Source organism: Eschscholzia californica, unplaced genomic scaffold (genome assembly GCF_041429995.1).
Source record: "Eschscholzia californica isolate CP2 unplaced genomic scaffold, dmEscCali1.0.p SCAF_1, whole genome shotgun sequence".
Taxonomy (NCBI): domain Eukaryota; kingdom Viridiplantae; phylum Streptophyta; class Magnoliopsida; order Ranunculales; family Papaveraceae; genus Eschscholzia; species Eschscholzia californica.
The window spans coordinates 28,555,622-28,572,688 of record NW_028238198.1 but is presented as its reverse complement, the minus strand read 5'-3'; the positions used below and the strand labels follow the sequence as shown (position 1 = coordinate 28,572,688).

At 35.6% G+C, this 17,067-nt stretch overlaps 2 protein-coding genes across 2 annotated transcripts; one reads left to right on the top strand and one right to left on the bottom strand.

Moving 5' to 3' along the window:
• The first annotated feature begins 850 nt into the window (after positions 1-850).
• Positions 851-3,973, top strand: LOC147565784 (putative pectinesterase 15). The gene is made up of 5 exons (XM_086652617.1): positions 851-1,113; positions 1,248-1,419; positions 3,190-3,396; positions 3,492-3,742; positions 3,826-3,973. The coding sequence occupies exons 1-5, from the start codon at positions 851-853 to the stop codon at positions 3,971-3,973; spliced, it is 1,041 nt and encodes a 346-aa protein (XP_086508743.1).
• Positions 3,974-14,019: 10,046 nt separating this feature from the next.
• LOC147565783 (uncharacterized) lies at positions 14,020-15,726 on the bottom strand. Its single transcript, XM_086668027.1, has one exon. The coding sequence runs from the start codon at positions 15,721-15,723 to the stop codon at positions 14,020-14,022; it is 1,704 nt and encodes a 567-aa protein (XP_086524153.1). The 5' UTR covers positions 15,724-15,726.
• Between the last annotated feature and the right edge of the window lie 1,341 nt (positions 15,727-17,067).

Sequence of the window (17,067 nt, the reverse complement as noted above, 5' to 3'; positions counted from 1 at the left end):
CTGTCGGAGAAGACAGAGAGGTGAGATGGAGAGAGAGAGAGAGGTGGAGGGAGGTGAGGTGGAGGGTTTTCTATTTCCCTCTAACATTTTACAAAATAAATTTGTCAAACTAAATTGACCAAATTTAGACCAAATCTTCACACTCGGAAACTATTTAGCTTTTCCCAAAGCGCTGACCTTTATGTAACAAGAGGAATCCCTAAGTGATGGTGCTGATCTTGTTGAAGAAACCGTAAGTGAAGAGAAGTCTAGTAAAGAAGGCAGAAGAAACCCAAGAAAAAGTCAAATGCTTTGACTTCATGTTTTTAAACAAAGGCCTTTTTTGTAATTAAGGAGACTGTCAGGGACCATAATTGAATTCGCTAAAATCTATTCTCGCCTTTCCACGTTGGATTCTATGCCCCAGTGGCTCGCCACGTCAGGGAGCCAGGTTCACCCGGGATTCCCGCGGGGCATAGAAGCATCATTGATTTGCATGTGAGAGAGCAGACGGCCTTGTTTCGTGTTTGAGTATCCATCCCTGCCAAAACTGCACCTCTGTTTTAGGACCTACCCTAATACCCTATGCTTGGAAAAATAGTGTGAGTGGAACACTGTGGAAGTGGCGCCTCAACTTCCCTTCCCATATTTTGATTTTTTGTTTTTTTTTTGTTGAAAAAATCCCATATTTTGGTTAATCTCTACTTTTCTCATACTCATAATGGGGAGTTCTAAATACACCCATTCTTTAGATGCCAATGTTCTATAAAAGAAAATGAAAACATAACAACAAAGGTTCTACAAAGTTGAGAGGAAATAGAAAACACATCTCAAAACCTTAGTTTTCATTTTCTTCAAGTTAATTACTACCATGGCAAACTCTCAAACCATTTCTCTACTCTTCATTTTTATTTTATCCTGGCAACTTCAACTATTCTCAACGAAATCCAATGCACAATCATGTGATAATTCTACATGGATATCCAAAATTCCACTTGGTTATAATCCAAAGACAAAAATTACCGTAGATTTAGGTGGATGTGGGATGTTTAATTCTATTCAACAAGCTATCGACAATATACAACCTATGAATCCCAACGTGACTTTGGTTATGATCAACTCAGGAACTTATAGGTAAGTTTTGATTTTCTATCAATTAGTTTAAGCATGTTATACTATGTTTATGGAAGTTTTTTTAGTTCATATTTTTGTGTTCACAATTTACCCAAAAATGTTTTGAATTTAATTACATTGAGTTTTGCATGTAGGGAGAAAGTTCATTTGTACGACAATCGAACAAATGTAATATTCGAAGGGAAAGGGTCTTCAACCACTTTGATTTTATGGAATGATACCGCAAACTCTACCGGAAAGACGTTTAATAGTTGGTCGGTTGGACTATTTGGTCCGAATTTCACCGCATTTGACATTAGTTTCAAGGTATAAGTAATTTTCTTACTTATTTTTAAACACAAATATGATTGTCTCAAGTTTTTCATCTTTGGATGATTTTTTTGTTCTTTTATAATTTTTAAAAGCATCTAAACTCTATTAGAAAAGAGGATCTTTTTTTTTCTTATTCATTTTATAAAGATCTCTCTTCAATTGAAAATTTGAAACTTTTCCAAAATTTTGTTCCAAGAAAACCTTGAAAAACTTTTTGTTTGATTGTATGTGTTTTTTGTTAAACTAATTGTATGTGGTTTTCTTTAATCTAATTGTATGTGGGTTTTTTTAATCTAATTGTATGTGGGTTTTTTTTAATCTGATTGTATGTGGGTTTTTTTTAATCTAATTGTATGTGGGGGTTTTTAATCTAATTGTATGTGGGTTTTTAATCTAATTGTATGTGGGTTTTTTTTAATCTAATTGTATGTGGGGTTTTCTTAAATCTAATTGTATGTGGGTTTTTTTTTTAATATAATTGTATGTGGGTTTTTTTAATCTAATTGTATGTGGGGGTTTTTAATCTAATTGTATGTGGGGTTTTAATCTAATTGTATGTGGGTTTTTGTTTAAATCTAATTGTATGTGGTGTTTTTTTGAATATAATTGTTTGTGGGTTTTTTTAATCTAATTGTATGTGGGTTTTTTTTTTAAATCTAATTGTATGTGGGTTTTTTTTGAATATAATTGTATGTGGGTTTTTTTTAATCTAATTTTACGTGGGGTTCTATGAAAAAAGATGATCACATTTTGGTCTAATTTCCCCCTCTCATGCTAGAGGCATGCACAATGGTGTAGGCGTAGCATCTGGTAATGCTAAGATCGTCATACAGTGCAGTTACCAGACTATTCTTGTTTGGGTGTTTCTCTACCCAACTTATGAACTGGTTAATCTTCTCTTCTATTTTCTTTTCAAATTCAGCATCCCCACATTGCACCTAACTATCTAAGCATAAAAGGGGTTTGATCTTATCAAAACCAAGTCTATAAGACTAGAGGCTGAACATAATGTGCAAAAACTAAAACATATTGCACTTTACAAATAAATAAAAATGGTCTAAGTTTCAGGGTAGGATCGATGAAGAGTTAACCCACTTTCCAGTAGTATATGTTCTAACCAATAGCCATAGCATATCTCATTTCTGATGGCACATTAGGACACTACATTGATGAGACCAATTCATATCATAATTGAAGACATAAACTTCTAGTCTTGGTAGGACAGAGTTGTAGATGAATACGTAGGGAGTATATGTCTCATGAAGTTATAGGGATATAGAAAGTGTACTTGTAATTTAATTCAAAAACAATAATACCTTGGCTAACAGTTCATAATTTAAGAACTGCTTACATACGTAATTTCAAAAAGTTCAGAATCAATGTCTTTGGGGCACAGGCACACAAGACCTAACACCCTCATATGTAATATGCCGGCCTGCATACAGTTTCAAACCAATTCTTTATTCAGATAGATGTCAAGGTATTGTAAAATGCCAAGAACCAAGAATGAAAGCTCGAAAAAAATATTGAGTACGAAATGCCCTGGGTCTTTAAGATAATACCATCCATAAGACCATAAGTCAGTTTGACCCCAATTCATATGATTAGACCGCCAATTCCAAACAAAACTCATACTTCCTGAATCAATGCACTATTGTCCTATAGTGTCCACGGTATTTGTAACTTTATTGTTTTCTGTTTTGTTTAATTTGTCTTTCAACAAATATCAATAAAACTGATTGACTCTATGGGGTGTTGGTATAGAATTCAGCCCCTTATGCACGTCCTGGTGTTGAAGGAGGCCAGGCTGTGGCTGCGAGGGTTGCCGGAGACCAATCGGCATTTTACAACTGTGGATTCTATGGTGGACAGGATACCCTCCACGACGACCGAGGTAGACACCTCTTCAAGGACTGCGTCATTGAGGGATCCATAGATTTTATATTTGGGGACGGCAGATCCTTCTATAAGGTAATATCTATCTATTTCTCCATCTCTTCATATATATCATCAATACTACAAATATAATTACTTGAATCGAATCCATATTTTTCCTTATAAACTAGGGTTGTACTATTAAGTCCGTAGCCGACACAACTGCTGGCGGAGTAACTGGCGTCATAACGGCTCAAGGAAAATATTTGTCCGATGAGAAAACAGGCTTCGCCTTTTTCAACTGTACTATTGAAGGGACGGGAAGAATATGGTTGGGTAGGGCGTGGAAGAATTTTTCTTCCGTTGTTTTTGCAAAAACATTTATGCCTGATATAATTCTTCCAGAAGGATGGAATAATGGTGGTCAATCTTCTTGGAATGGGTAAGAAATTGTTCATAAAGTTGATGTATTTTAGAGTGTCAAAGTTTATAATTACTTGTCTTTACATACATATTGTCTTGCAGGACTGTTTTCTTCGGAGAGTTCGAATGCAACGGTAAAGGAAAATTCTCCTCAAACAGAGTACAATATTCAAAGAATCTTACTGCGTCTGAAGCAGCTCCTTTCTTGAATGTGTCATACATAGATGGTGAGAAGTGGCTTCTCCAGTGAGGGAATCACACAAACCGGACCGGAACCATATTCGAAGGGGCTAAATTAAAATTATTAGAAATTAAATGTCTACCTATGTAGTCCACGAAGTAGGCGCAATTTAATATAATCAAAAAAATACTTTTAAGTGAATACAATGGTTCCTCAACAAATAAAAAAAAGTGATTTCAACAAAAAAAAAAAAAAAAAAGTGAATACAATGGACCTTCCTCTTGTAGCCCGGTTGGTTGAGTCGCTGTTGAATTCAGTACTCCCAACATCTCGGGTTCGAGGCTAGGTAGAGAAGAAAGTGAATACAATGGTTTTCAAAATTTCAAATCATGCATCTCACGTGCATATGAAGTACTCAAAATAGGACTTTAAAAAAAGAAAGCATTCAAAATAGGACATTTGGTCAAAATAAACATCCCATAATATACAACACCTGACCTGAGATAGAGTTTAATTTGAGAGCCAAAACATAGAAACATAATTGATCAAAATAACGAGTAAATTTTGGTCCATTATTGTAGAATCTATGCATCAAATTTATCATTTATCAATGAGATAATAGATAATAAGGGGATCTTTGTTTCAAATACAACTCTCACTTTCTTTGATTGTTTAAGTGGTTTTTACGGACAACCTTGTTACTAATAGTCAAGAGAAGTCAATGCCGGTCTTGGTGTATGAGAAGTGTAAGAGAGTGTATGAGAGGTGTAAAGGGAACATATGAGTGTGTTGTATTTAGGTTCAGTGTGGCCTGTCACACTGAATCAATATTCCGTAACAACCTAACCAACTCCAACTGCCTCTAACAAACTCTAACAACCTTCAACTAACTATCCTATATAAGTTGTAATCTCACTTGAAATCAATACAAGTTTCTTGTTTCGATTATCGTATCAGAGCTATTGAGCTCACAAGCACAATTGATCCTTCTTTTTCTTCTTCTGCTTTTACTCTCTAGGTTTTTCTTAACCGTCTTCATCTTCTAAACTTTCTCTCTCTAAAATTAGTACAGATCAAAATCATGGATTATCCTAAAATCAACTCAGTTCCAGGGAATTAAATGGCGAATGCAATACCTATTAAGCTTCAAGGAGATAATTACATCGCCTGGAAATCTCTATTTCTTCATATTCTCAAAAAGTACAGAGTTCTTGATCTAATCGAAGGAACAAGGCCTTATCCTTCTCAATTAGTTGATGATATGATCAGTCTTCTACAACCATTAATCAGTCATATATTGATTGGATCGAAGAGAATCAGTCTTTTCTAATTTGGTTGAATTCAACACTTTCTGATTCTATTATACCATATGTTGTTGGTATAACCTCTTCTCGAGATTTATAGGTGAATCTTGAAGAAAATTTTGCTACATCCTCTACTGCTCATATTCTTCAATTACAAAACAAGTTTAGAGATATAACAAAAGGTAATCAATCTGTTCCAGAATCTAGGTCAAATAAAGAAGATCACTGATAGCCTAGCAGCAGCTGGATCACCTTGTTTTAAAAAATTAAGTCATTATCACTATGCTTAGAGGTCTTCCATCTTAGTATGATGCGTTTTCTGTAGCAATTAGAGTTCGACATCCTCCAGTAACCATAAATGAATTTCATAACCTTCTGGTAAGTGAAGAAATCACTATTTAAGACAAGATTAAACATAGTTCTGAATCAATTAATCAAGTATTTCTTGTCTCTTCTAATCGAAATACCTCAAATAGAGTTTCTTATGATAACAAGAAACATCATGGAAGAGGTGGTCGACGTTCTAAATATCAATCTTATTCAAATCAACACTTCGATCAAACCAATCAAATACAAATGCACATCAATACAAGAATCAGTCTAACTCAGGAAATTCAGTGAATTCTTTCTCAGATAAGCCACCTACAAGGTGTCAGATCTGTAACAAGCTTGGTCATAGTGCCTATGAATGTTATCATAGGATGAATTTTTCTATCCAAGGAAAGAGTCTTCCTTGAAACCTATCAGCTATGCTTGCCTCAGCTAACATCAATGGTTTCAATCCTTGGTATGCTGATACTGGAGCCTCTAATCACATCACCCCTGATCTATCCAATGTTGCTTCAACTTCATCTTATCATGGTAATGACACCGTGAATACTGTTGGTGGTCAAGGTATGTGTATTTCTCACATTAGCAATTCTTCTTTTGAGGTTAATAAGCATAATTTTACTTTGAAAGGTATACTCATGTTCCACAAGCTTCACATAATCTTCTTTCAATTCATAAATTCGCAAAAGATAACCATGTATCTGTCACATTTGACTCTGATAAATTTCTTGTGAAGGATCTTCAATCTCAGAAGATGCTTTTTCCAAGGACCACTTGAGGATGGTCTCTATCCGATACCCATTCAAATCCTACTGTTCAAGCACTTTAAACCACTGCTGCTTCATCTACACTATGGCACAAGAGACTTGGACATCCTTCTTTCCAGTCTATTCAAAGAATAAAACAGATTTTATCTTTTTCTGATTCTTGTAATAACCCAATGTTTTATGAAGATTGTCAACTAGGAAGGAGTACTAAGCTTCCTTTCTCCATGTCTACAACTTCCTCTTCTAGACCTTTTGAATTACTTCATATGGATGTATGGGGTCCTACTATGAACCTTGTATTTCTGGTTTTAAATACTATGTGAATGTAATTGATGATTAGAGTAAATACTGTTGGATTTTTCCTCTATCTTCTAAATCTGATTTCAGACTTGTCTTTCTTCAATTTAAAGCTAGAATTGAGAATCATTTTAAATGCACTATTGATACAACAAGAACAGATAATGGTGGTGAGTTTCTTCATAAATAACTTAAATACTTGTTGTCTTCTCATGGTATTCTTCATCAGACCTCTTGCCCCCATACACCAGAACAAAATGGTGTTGCTGAATCTAAACACAAACATCTCATTGATATTACAATAACTCTACTCATTCAGGCTTCTCTTCCATCTTCATTTTGGTGTGAAGCTCTTCTCACTACTAACTATTTGATAAACAGACTACCAACCAGGCCCATTGCCTTTCTAAGTCCTCTTGAGAAGCTTTATGGTGTAGCTCCTGACTCTGCTGTTCTTAGGTATTTTGGGTGTGTCTGCTACCCATGGTTAAGACCATATGCTAATCATAAGTTGGAACCCAGAAGTATTCAATGTGTCTTCTTGGGTTATTGTCCAACTCAAAAAGGTTGCAAATGCTTGGATCCCAAAACCAATAGGATTTATACTTCTAGGCATTGTTGTATTTGACGAATCTTGTTATCCAATGGCTAATTCTCTCAAGCCTGTTCCTCTTGTTTCTTTTTCAAATCTTAATGCTATACCTTTACCCCCAGTTCCACTTTTTCGAAATACAACCTCTACTTCTATTCAAACTACTACTTTACCCAATCCTATTATACCTATCACAGTCCCTACTCCCATTTCTCCTATTACAGACCCAATTTCACATGTTCCACCCTCACCTGTACCTAATGCTCCATCTCCATCTCCTGAGCCTATTCCTAATACTCATCCCATAGTAACCAGGTCTAAGGCTGGTATCTTTAAGCCAAAAAATGCTTCAGGCTACTAAACATCTTATTCCTCTAGCTTTGCTATCCAACTCTTTACCTGAGACACCAACCTGTTTTACTCAAGCTAATAAGGTTCCTCATTGGAAAGAGCCAATGCAAGCTGAGTTTGATGTTCTTTAACAGGCTGGTACTTGGACTCTGGTTCCTCCCAATCCCTCTCAGAACTTGGTGGGTTATAAGTGGATTTTCAAAATCAAACACAATTCAGATGGTTCTACAGAGAGGTATAAAGCTAAATTGGTTGCTAAAGGCTTTCATCAGAAGGAGGGTGTTGATTTCTCTGAAACCTTTAGTCTTGTGTCTAAACCTACCACAATTAAAGTGAATCTCTCTCTAGCAGTTCAACATTATTGGCCAGTCAGACAATTGGATGTAAGCAATGCTTTTCTCCATGGTCAGCTCAAGGAAGAGGTAATGTATATATGGTTCAGCCATCTGGTTTTCAGGGCTCAGTTCATCCTACCTATGTTTGCAAACTCCACAAGTGATGCAGGGGCACCCGATGACCTTCCACCCTAGATTTCATCGTTGGCATAAATTGGGGGTGTTTTTGTATGTCGATTTTTACCATTTGTGCGTGTTTTTCGTTGTTATTGTCTCAAATTAGGGTTTATTTTGTCAAAGTAGTCGCCTTTGATTGATACTTGTGCATATATTCATGTAAGAATGTTTGAAATGGACACTATATTTGGGGATTTTGATTGGTTTAGTATGGAATTACAAGGAAGATGAGTAGTCGTGCAAGTCGAACCCTTTGTGTTCTTCGTTGTTATTGTCCCAAATTAGGGTTTATTTCGTAAAAGTAGTCGCCTTTGGTTGATTCAATTACATATTTTCATGTAAGAATGTTTGGGAATGGTTATTAGATTTCTGGGTTGTGATTGGTTTAGTATGGAATGAGAGAGTGGTCCATAATTCTAAGAGGGAACTTTCTCATTCTGAAGAAAGTTCAGCTACGACCACTCTCTCCAGACCACTTGATAGAGTTCAATTTTGGGCACGTGGATGAAGTGATCGTTGCGTCACATAGCGTCGATAAGAGAGAGAAGAAACAAGGAAAAAGTTGGAGGCACTACATAAGTGTTCTAAGTTCGTTTTTGAAATATCGGAGTTGGTTCATAGTGCACCAGCCGTGTTGAGGATCTCAACCTATTATAAGAATGTGTAGAAGGCTTAGTATGGAATGACAGGGAAGATGAGTTGGATGCCGAAGAACTTAGGAGAAGGCTTGCAAAAGCAATTGTTATGATATCCTTTTCTTCATTTGCCTATCGAAGCTCTCTGATTCGTGATCCATCCAAAAACATTTATCTCTTGCAACTCAAGTTATAAGTACGGTCGGGTGTGATGGTCATATTCATGGACATTCTGAATTACAAAGTATCGGACAGACTTTAACAGGAGTTGGCTATGACTGTTGTTAGCAAGTGATCGTCCTAACTCCAAAGCAGGTTTGTCCGGAAATTGGAACATTGACTGGTAATCAGTGAGCAGAGAGACCCAATAAAGGTGTTCAACCTTATTCGGGTCAAGACTGCAGCTCCAAGCTTATTTGGGAAGTGCCTCATGCTAAAGTATCACACCATCGAACTCTCCTTCCTCTTCTAGAAGTCTCCTTTAATTGATAATTTTAGATATTTTCTGAGTGTTTGATTGATACTTTTAGTATGGATTTCTGGGTTGTGATTGGTTTAGTATGGAATGGCAGGGAAGATGAGTAATCGCTCAAGTCAAACCATTTATGTTATTGTCCCAAATTTATTTCGTCGAATTAGTTGCCTTTGATTGATACTTTTATACATTTTCATGTAAAAATGTTCGGAGTGGGTATTAGATTTCTCGGTTGTACTAACTTTTGTTATATTTAATGTCATAGATATACGTTTACCTGTTACCAAAAATGAACAAAATTTAGAAGGAATGTTTAATACATTTTTAGTACATTTTTAGCACATTAACCTAATGGCCAGTACACAGAACAATTTTCCTGAAACAAGCCAATTTCCAGTACAAAAATGGCTAGTAAACAGAACAATTTCTAGGAAACAAGAAAATTTCCAGTACAAAAATGTCTAGTACATAACCAAATGTCTAGTAAACAGAACCATTTCCAGGAAACAGGAAAATATTTAGGAAACAGGAAAATATTTAGGAAACAAGAAAATTTCCAGTATAAAAATGTCTAGTACATTAACCTAATGGCCAGTACACAGAACAATTTTCAGGAAACAAAGCCAATTTCCAGTACAAAAATGGCTGGTAAACAGAACAATTTCGAGAAAACAGAAAAATTTCCAGGAAACAAGAAAATTTATAGTACAAAAATGTCTAGTACATAACCAAATGTCTAGTAAACAGAACAATTTTCAGGAAACAAGAAAATTTCCAGTACAAAAATGTCTAGTACATTAACCAAATACTACGTTAGACAAACCAAGAATATCTAAGCTAACTTCATTTCTTTCATCCATATATAAACAACTTTCTTTCCTGTACACAAATCAATTTATTGTACACAAATTTATTTTCTGTACACAAATCAAGTTTCTGTACACAAATATTTTTGTTGTTGCTCTAATCATCAACAATTTCATTATAGACCTGAAAGTAACTTAGTTCTTCAATCTATTTGTTTTAGTAACATATAATTTGACGTTGTCGTTGTTTTTTTCAATTTTACCTCGTCTGATGCTTGTGGCAACAACAAGAAGGATTCATCTTTTGTCAAAACTGTAGCTTTAATGGTGTTTAGTATCTTCCATGTACACAACTTTATTCTCAGTACACAAATTTATTTCCTATAAACAAATCAATTTCCTTTACATAAATATAATTTTTTAGGGTTCTTCAATGTTTCAACTTTACCTTCTCCAAATGAATTAAACCCCATCTCTAATATTTTCTCCTTATTCTCAACCCTAAAATCAAATATCTTCTCAGACTTCTCTAATCTGCACATCTCGAATTTCTTCTACCATATATGATGAAATTCCAGAATGGGTGAACTTGATTTTGTCCAAACTCAATGAAATCAAGGAGAAGAATCGATTCCAACTGCTATGTTCACTTCTTTTTTGATATTTTTTAACTATGAACAAACAACATAACTTGTTTGACGAATTGATGTCTTCAGATCTTTTAATCAAGCAAATCCCTGAACTATAAACAAACAACCTAAATAAGTCTTTCTCTCTCTAAATCTTTTGACCAAAATAAGTGTATTTTACTCAAAAAATTAGTAAAACTAGTAATTTTTTTACTCAAATCACAGATCCTTCTCTCTCTTAAAAACTAGTTAACTCTCTCTCAATACACTTACTCAAAGGAGGTGGGTTTGGGAAGAAGAAACGATTTCTAGAGAAAGTAAAAAAGAAAAAATGGGGCAAAGATCCAAACAAGGAAACCAAGAAGGAATTAGGGTTACGATTTTAATTCCATATTGAATCTAGAGAGAGAGAGAGAAAGAGAGAGGAGAGGTTGTTTGATTAAATGGAGGGAGGAATCATTGGCTCTCTTGATCTAATGAAAGATTATGAGGCAGATTTCAGGAGAGGGGCAAACAACCAATCGGAAAAACACCCACATCCCTCCAGTCCGATCTGCCGTCGGAGCCTCATACTTAAACTAATGAGTATTTTTAGAGAGAATTAGAGAGAGAAAGTAAAAGAGTAGAGAGAGACAGTAAAAGTCAGAAATTTTAGCAGGCAACAAATTTGAGTGGCAACTTTCGTAAATTGGATGAAAAATCAAGGGGGTTACGGTACTTTCAACTAGGGTCTGACGCTTTGGACTGAGTTTATAATTTCGGGCATTGATGGACTGGCCACTTATTTTGGGCCCAGTTTTGGGCCCAACGTCCATTCCCGATTGGAATGCTTTAAAGAGGGAGGGTGGTCAATGACCAAGAATCGGTTTCGACTTTGTGAAGTTGTTTATTACGTACTTGGCTTTGACCCTTCTTTTTGCTACATCTTCTGGTTAGTGCTACCAACTTTTTACCATAAAATCCGAAGTCAACTTATGATAAGAATGGTCTCCCGACCACGTGAAATCCACACTAGAAAACATGCACAGGACCCCATTTCACTAATACTAATATGGGCCCACCCTCCACCCGCTTGAAATGCCAGATTTAACTGTTGTTGGTTACATCTTTCGTGATCTTGGTGGGATGCCACTAGGATCATTAGATCTGTGAGGATCCAACGTCTTGCGTCCAACCCTCATTGGGCATGGAGAGGAGAAGATCATATCTTCGTCTAACAACCATTCGGCCTCACAATAGGAAATATCAAAAGCTGTTCCTTTTGAGTTTTTCAGCAAGATCCAACGAGTTGAAAGGTCCTCCAATTCAAGAAATGCATCCCCCTAAACCCATAAGGTGTGTATGACTATTGGATTCTTATATAAAGAATTCAAATCATCTCCAGAATTCATTCAATTCATTATTTTCTTCTGTTCTCTTCTGTTTTCTGTCATTCCAAGTGTGTCTGAAATATAAATCAGATGTCAAAAAAGTTCTAATTTGTCTTGAAATAGAAGAAAGAAGAATTCTAGTGTCTAGAATCGAAGTCAGAAGCATTTTTAGCATCTAGAAGATCATGTTAAAGCATTCAAAGAGCTCTTATTACTTTTGAAGGTTCATCCGCTGATGTAGTCGCAGCGGAATTAAAAGAAGAACGATGTAAATACACGAAGAACAGTAAATAACTGTAAATAAACTAAACTTTATTAAACTTCAAGGGGTTTTTCTCTACAATATGAATAATAAACAAGACTGGACCTCCTTTTATAGATTACTAAACTTTCCTACATAGACATAAACTAGGATTCCTAAATAATAGAAATACCTAAAACTTCATAAACCTAGATTCATTATGAATCCTTCTTAAATTAAAACTTCCTAAACTAACTACATTGGCCGACTAGGCCTTGGGCGCGCGGGATCGCGGGTCCGTCCCATTATGCGCCTGCATCAGCTCCCCGTTCCCCAGAAGGTTCGTCCCGAACCGTTTCGATGAAGAAAATAATGTAATGCACCCGCATAGGATGAACTCTGTCATGGCGATCCGTAATTCCCACTTCGGACGAATTTTGCATTGAATGTGAAGGATACCAATTTGCAAGAAATTGCCAACGTCAATCCCAATCTCATATGCCACTGAATCTCGCGATATTAACCTTAGGGAATCAAGAACAATCATCTCGTCACACCCCCATGATCGACTTAACCACTCAATAGTTGTCAAGAAAGTGAGAAGCAATACGAGCAATTCTGAAATAAGAGTAGTTGTAGCTAATTTCCAAGATTCCTCGTCAAGAGACAAAGTAGAAGCATAACCAACTCCCAAAAAATTACTGATAGTGAAATATGTAGTGTCGATATGACACTCGAAAAGGACCTTCCCACACACATCTCTCGACCATGTAACAACCTTCAACAAAGTATGACGTAATAAGAACAAGTTTGAAGTAAGATTACTTGTGGCGAATCCCCAAAATTCCATATCACGAGCCGAAGTAGTAAAGTAACCAAGTTCGATTAAGTTATCGATGTGGAACCATGCAACGTTGATATGACACTCAAAAACTACCTTACCACGTTCATCTTCGTGAAATTTATATACTCGAACTCGATCAAAATTCGGAAAGTGAAGAACAAAACCCTTGCCTATCTGCCCAGGGTTTACTTTTGTCGATCTATGGTTATAAAGGGAGAGAGAGAAAGAGATAGAGAAGCTGAACCCGTCGGATCTTCAGTTAGAGAGAAAGAAAGAGACATATCTCTTCAAATCTTTTGTTAGAGAGAGAAAGACTGAGAGGGACAGAGAAATGGAGATTGAACCCTCGCCGAAGAAACTGGGAGAGAGAGAGGTCTCAACAGAGAGAGATAGAGAAATGGAAATTTTTCAGAGAGTCTGAGAGGTCTGAGAGAGAGAGAGATCTGGATGGAGAGTCTAAGAGATAGTCACTGAGAGAGGGACGGAGAGAAGGACAGTGAGAGGCATTAAGAGAGAGATCTCGTCGGAGAGATTATAAGAGAGAGACCGAGAAGGAGGTGAAAGAGAGACCGAGAAGGAGGTGAAAGAGAGAGGGAGTCGAGGGTTTTCATTTTCTTTTGTTAGAGAGAGAAGAGTTTAAGGTTTTGCTAAATTAGTTAGTTTGTCCAAAACATCTAATTGGGGCATCAAGGTCAAATTTTCAGTTCAGGCATAACATTTCAAATTTAGAAAAGAAACATCCAACTTGCAAAATAATCCAGTCAATTCAAATTCAACCGACGTAAATAGTTGAACCAATTCAGATCCAGCCATATATAAAAAACAAACACAACTACAGTAACGATTCTAACCAGAGAAAAGAAAAAATAGTAGTATTCAAAATTGAGTTGTCTTTTCAAATTATATTCATAAAATTATCCATGAAATTATAATTAATCCACCTTTGTTACGAAATTCTTAATTCAAAACTTACATGGAAAAAGAGGCTTTCCACACAACCCTTTATTTCCAGAGTAGGAGCTCTCTGGGAAATCACTCCAAGGTTTTCCATCAGGGATTTTTCCAACCAACATATTATCTGATACATCCAACTCTCTAAGCTTTCCTAACTTCAGATATTCACTTGGTATCTCACCTGTTAACTTGTTTTTTTCAACTTTTAGGGTCTCTAAAGAGCTCAAATTGCTCAGCGACTTAGGGAGCTCGAAACCAAATCTGTTATAACTTATATCCAATGTCTTCAACGAGCTCAAATTTGCTACAGATACAGGTACTCTACCAGTTAAATCATTGTGCGACACATTAAGGTGTCCGATCGTAGTTACTATCCCTACTCCAATTCCATCAATTCCACCAGAGAATTTGTTATCAGAAAGATCAACATATCTTAAATCGCTTGCAATATACATGGTTTCTATCTCAAAAATTTTACTAACAGATCCAGTTAGCTGATTTGAATGAAGATCTAACTCTACCAGCCTCTGCAACTTTGTGATTGCGTCCGGTATTGTAGAAGTAAGTGAATTACTTGAGATGTTCAATAACGTCAATCCGTCAAAGGTCCCTAACGATGGTGGAATGCTTCCCGTAAGATTATTAGCTGACAAGTCTAGTTCACCAATCTCGTGAGGAGTTGTTGTTTGTAAGAAATCTGAAAATTCTCCTTGGATTCCAGACCTAGCTAATCCAATCACATACAGGGAGGACATTTTTCTAAGACATTCTGGAAGTGGGTTGAGATTCAAAAGATTGAACGATACGTCGAGTTGTTTAAGATTCTGGAGGGAAGAAAACTCGGCGGGTAAAGTACCTTCAATGAGATTGTTAGACAGAAGTAGAATAGAAAGCCCACTGAGTTTGCCGATGGACTTGGGTATCGTTCCGGATAACAAGTTCCCATCAAGATAAATTTCTACAAGTGAAGAGAGATTTCCAATTGAAGCAGGGATTTCCCCCTCTAGCTTGTTATTAGAAAGAGCAAGTTCTTTGAGTGATTTAAGATATCCAATAGCAGGAGGAATTTTTCCTGTTAGATTGTTATTGTGAAGCCTTAGCCATACTAATGATGGCATTTGACCATAACTTGTAGGGAAGGTTATTTCTCCTTCAAGCAAGTTCTTATCCAAGTATAGATCTGTAATGGAACTTAAATTTCCCAAACAAGAAGGTAGATTCCCAGTAAGAAGATTATTTGAAAGATCAAGTTCTTGAATTTTTGAGAGCTTACAAATAGAGTCCGGTATTGAGCCGTTCAATTTGTTCTCAGAGAGATACAGAAATCGAAGATTTGGAAGACTAGAACCAATCGAAGATGGGATATTTCCGGTAAGGCCTAATAATCCATGGAAATCGATAAATTCTAGATAAGTAATAAGTGTTATGGAAGGTGATATGGTTCCTCTCATCTCTGATTGATAAACTAGAGTTTCACTTTGTACTACACCAGGTAGAAGAATTTGAGTTACTCTTCCAGTCTCTGAGTTACAAGAAATACCTACCCATTTACAGCAATCTTGGCCAACCCATTTCTCCAATCTGTGAGAAGTATCAAGATGAATTCCAGATTTGAAACCATTCAAACCCATTAAATCGCTTTCGTTGCAAACTCCTTCATTACCATTAGCACAACTCTTCCTCTCTGTAACTATAAACAAGATCGTCACCATAATAGTAACAATCCATGATGAAAGGTTCCTCATTATCTTTCAATTCAAATTGGGTTAGAACAAAACTGAATTGTGTATGAGTTAAATCCCTCTTTTTTATAGTACATAATTAGTTTATAATCGATTGAAGATGGTTAAAAAAAAGAAAGAAGGTAAGTAATTAAGATGTCAAAGATTTTATTTCTTATTCTTTTACTTTTTATTGTAAGATAGTATATAATTTCAAAAGTGAAAGTATGTCCAAATTAAGATAACTAATAAAAATTGAAAGGAAAGATTTATATTACGTATATGTCTTTTACACTTCAGCTAACCACTTAACAAAAATAGATGTTTAGTCTAAAATCATTACATCCAAAATAATATGCCCTTAATTTGACCAAAATTATTTACTTCCATGTGGGCGAATAATTTTTTTTCTTAGAATGTCTGAATTACTCCTCCATAACAAAAGAAGAAAGCTAGGTTTAGTATGTCATGTTTTTCAAGGTGACAATGGGTGTCAAACGGGTCGAGCTGGCTCAGCCGGACAATCCAAAGTAGGCTCAGGACGTCCCACTAGCTTTCTCTTTTATTAAGTTATTTTGATCTATGTGACACAAAATAATGTAAGAGTCGCGATCCAATGTGGTCATCATATTGTATCGAAGTGTCAAATGAAGTCAAATTTTTTAACGCATTTGTTTTTAGATCAGTTTCAAGAAGATGGTTTACTTGACAAAAGAAAAAACAAATTATATAGACTAAACAATAATATTGTAGAAACAAACAGTTGTGTTTTGATAACAAATTGTAGTTTGTATATATCTGAATAAAAAGGATGAAGAAAAACGTTCCAGAAATAATTTGGTTAATACTTTCTTTTAAATAAGGGTTTCTTTAAATAATATGGTATAGACAAACAATTGTGCGTTGCTGATATGTAATTACTTTTATTTACCTGGGAAAAAATGAACAGTGAAATATAATAAAAATAATAAAAACCGTAAAAGAGACAAAAAGAAAAAAGTTTGTTGGTAACAAAATATAGTTTGTAATATGTCTGAAGAAAAACTTAAAGTAAAACGTTCCACAAACATATTGGTCCACAGTTCGGAAAATTAGGTGTCCCTGATTCTGCTAGACGGTGAAACCTTCTTTAGTAAGATGGTTCCTCTGTCGTTAATGCGCATGGTCCTCTATTTAAACAAGGTTGTCTGCTCCATGAAAAAAGAGATAGTTTGGTCTATATTTTTTTTATATTGTGGCAATAATTTGCATAATGTAGAGACCAGTTATGTTTTGTTTGTCTAAAAATTCATCATTGGTATTTTTGTTTGGTTAAAAATTTATATTTTATTTGGT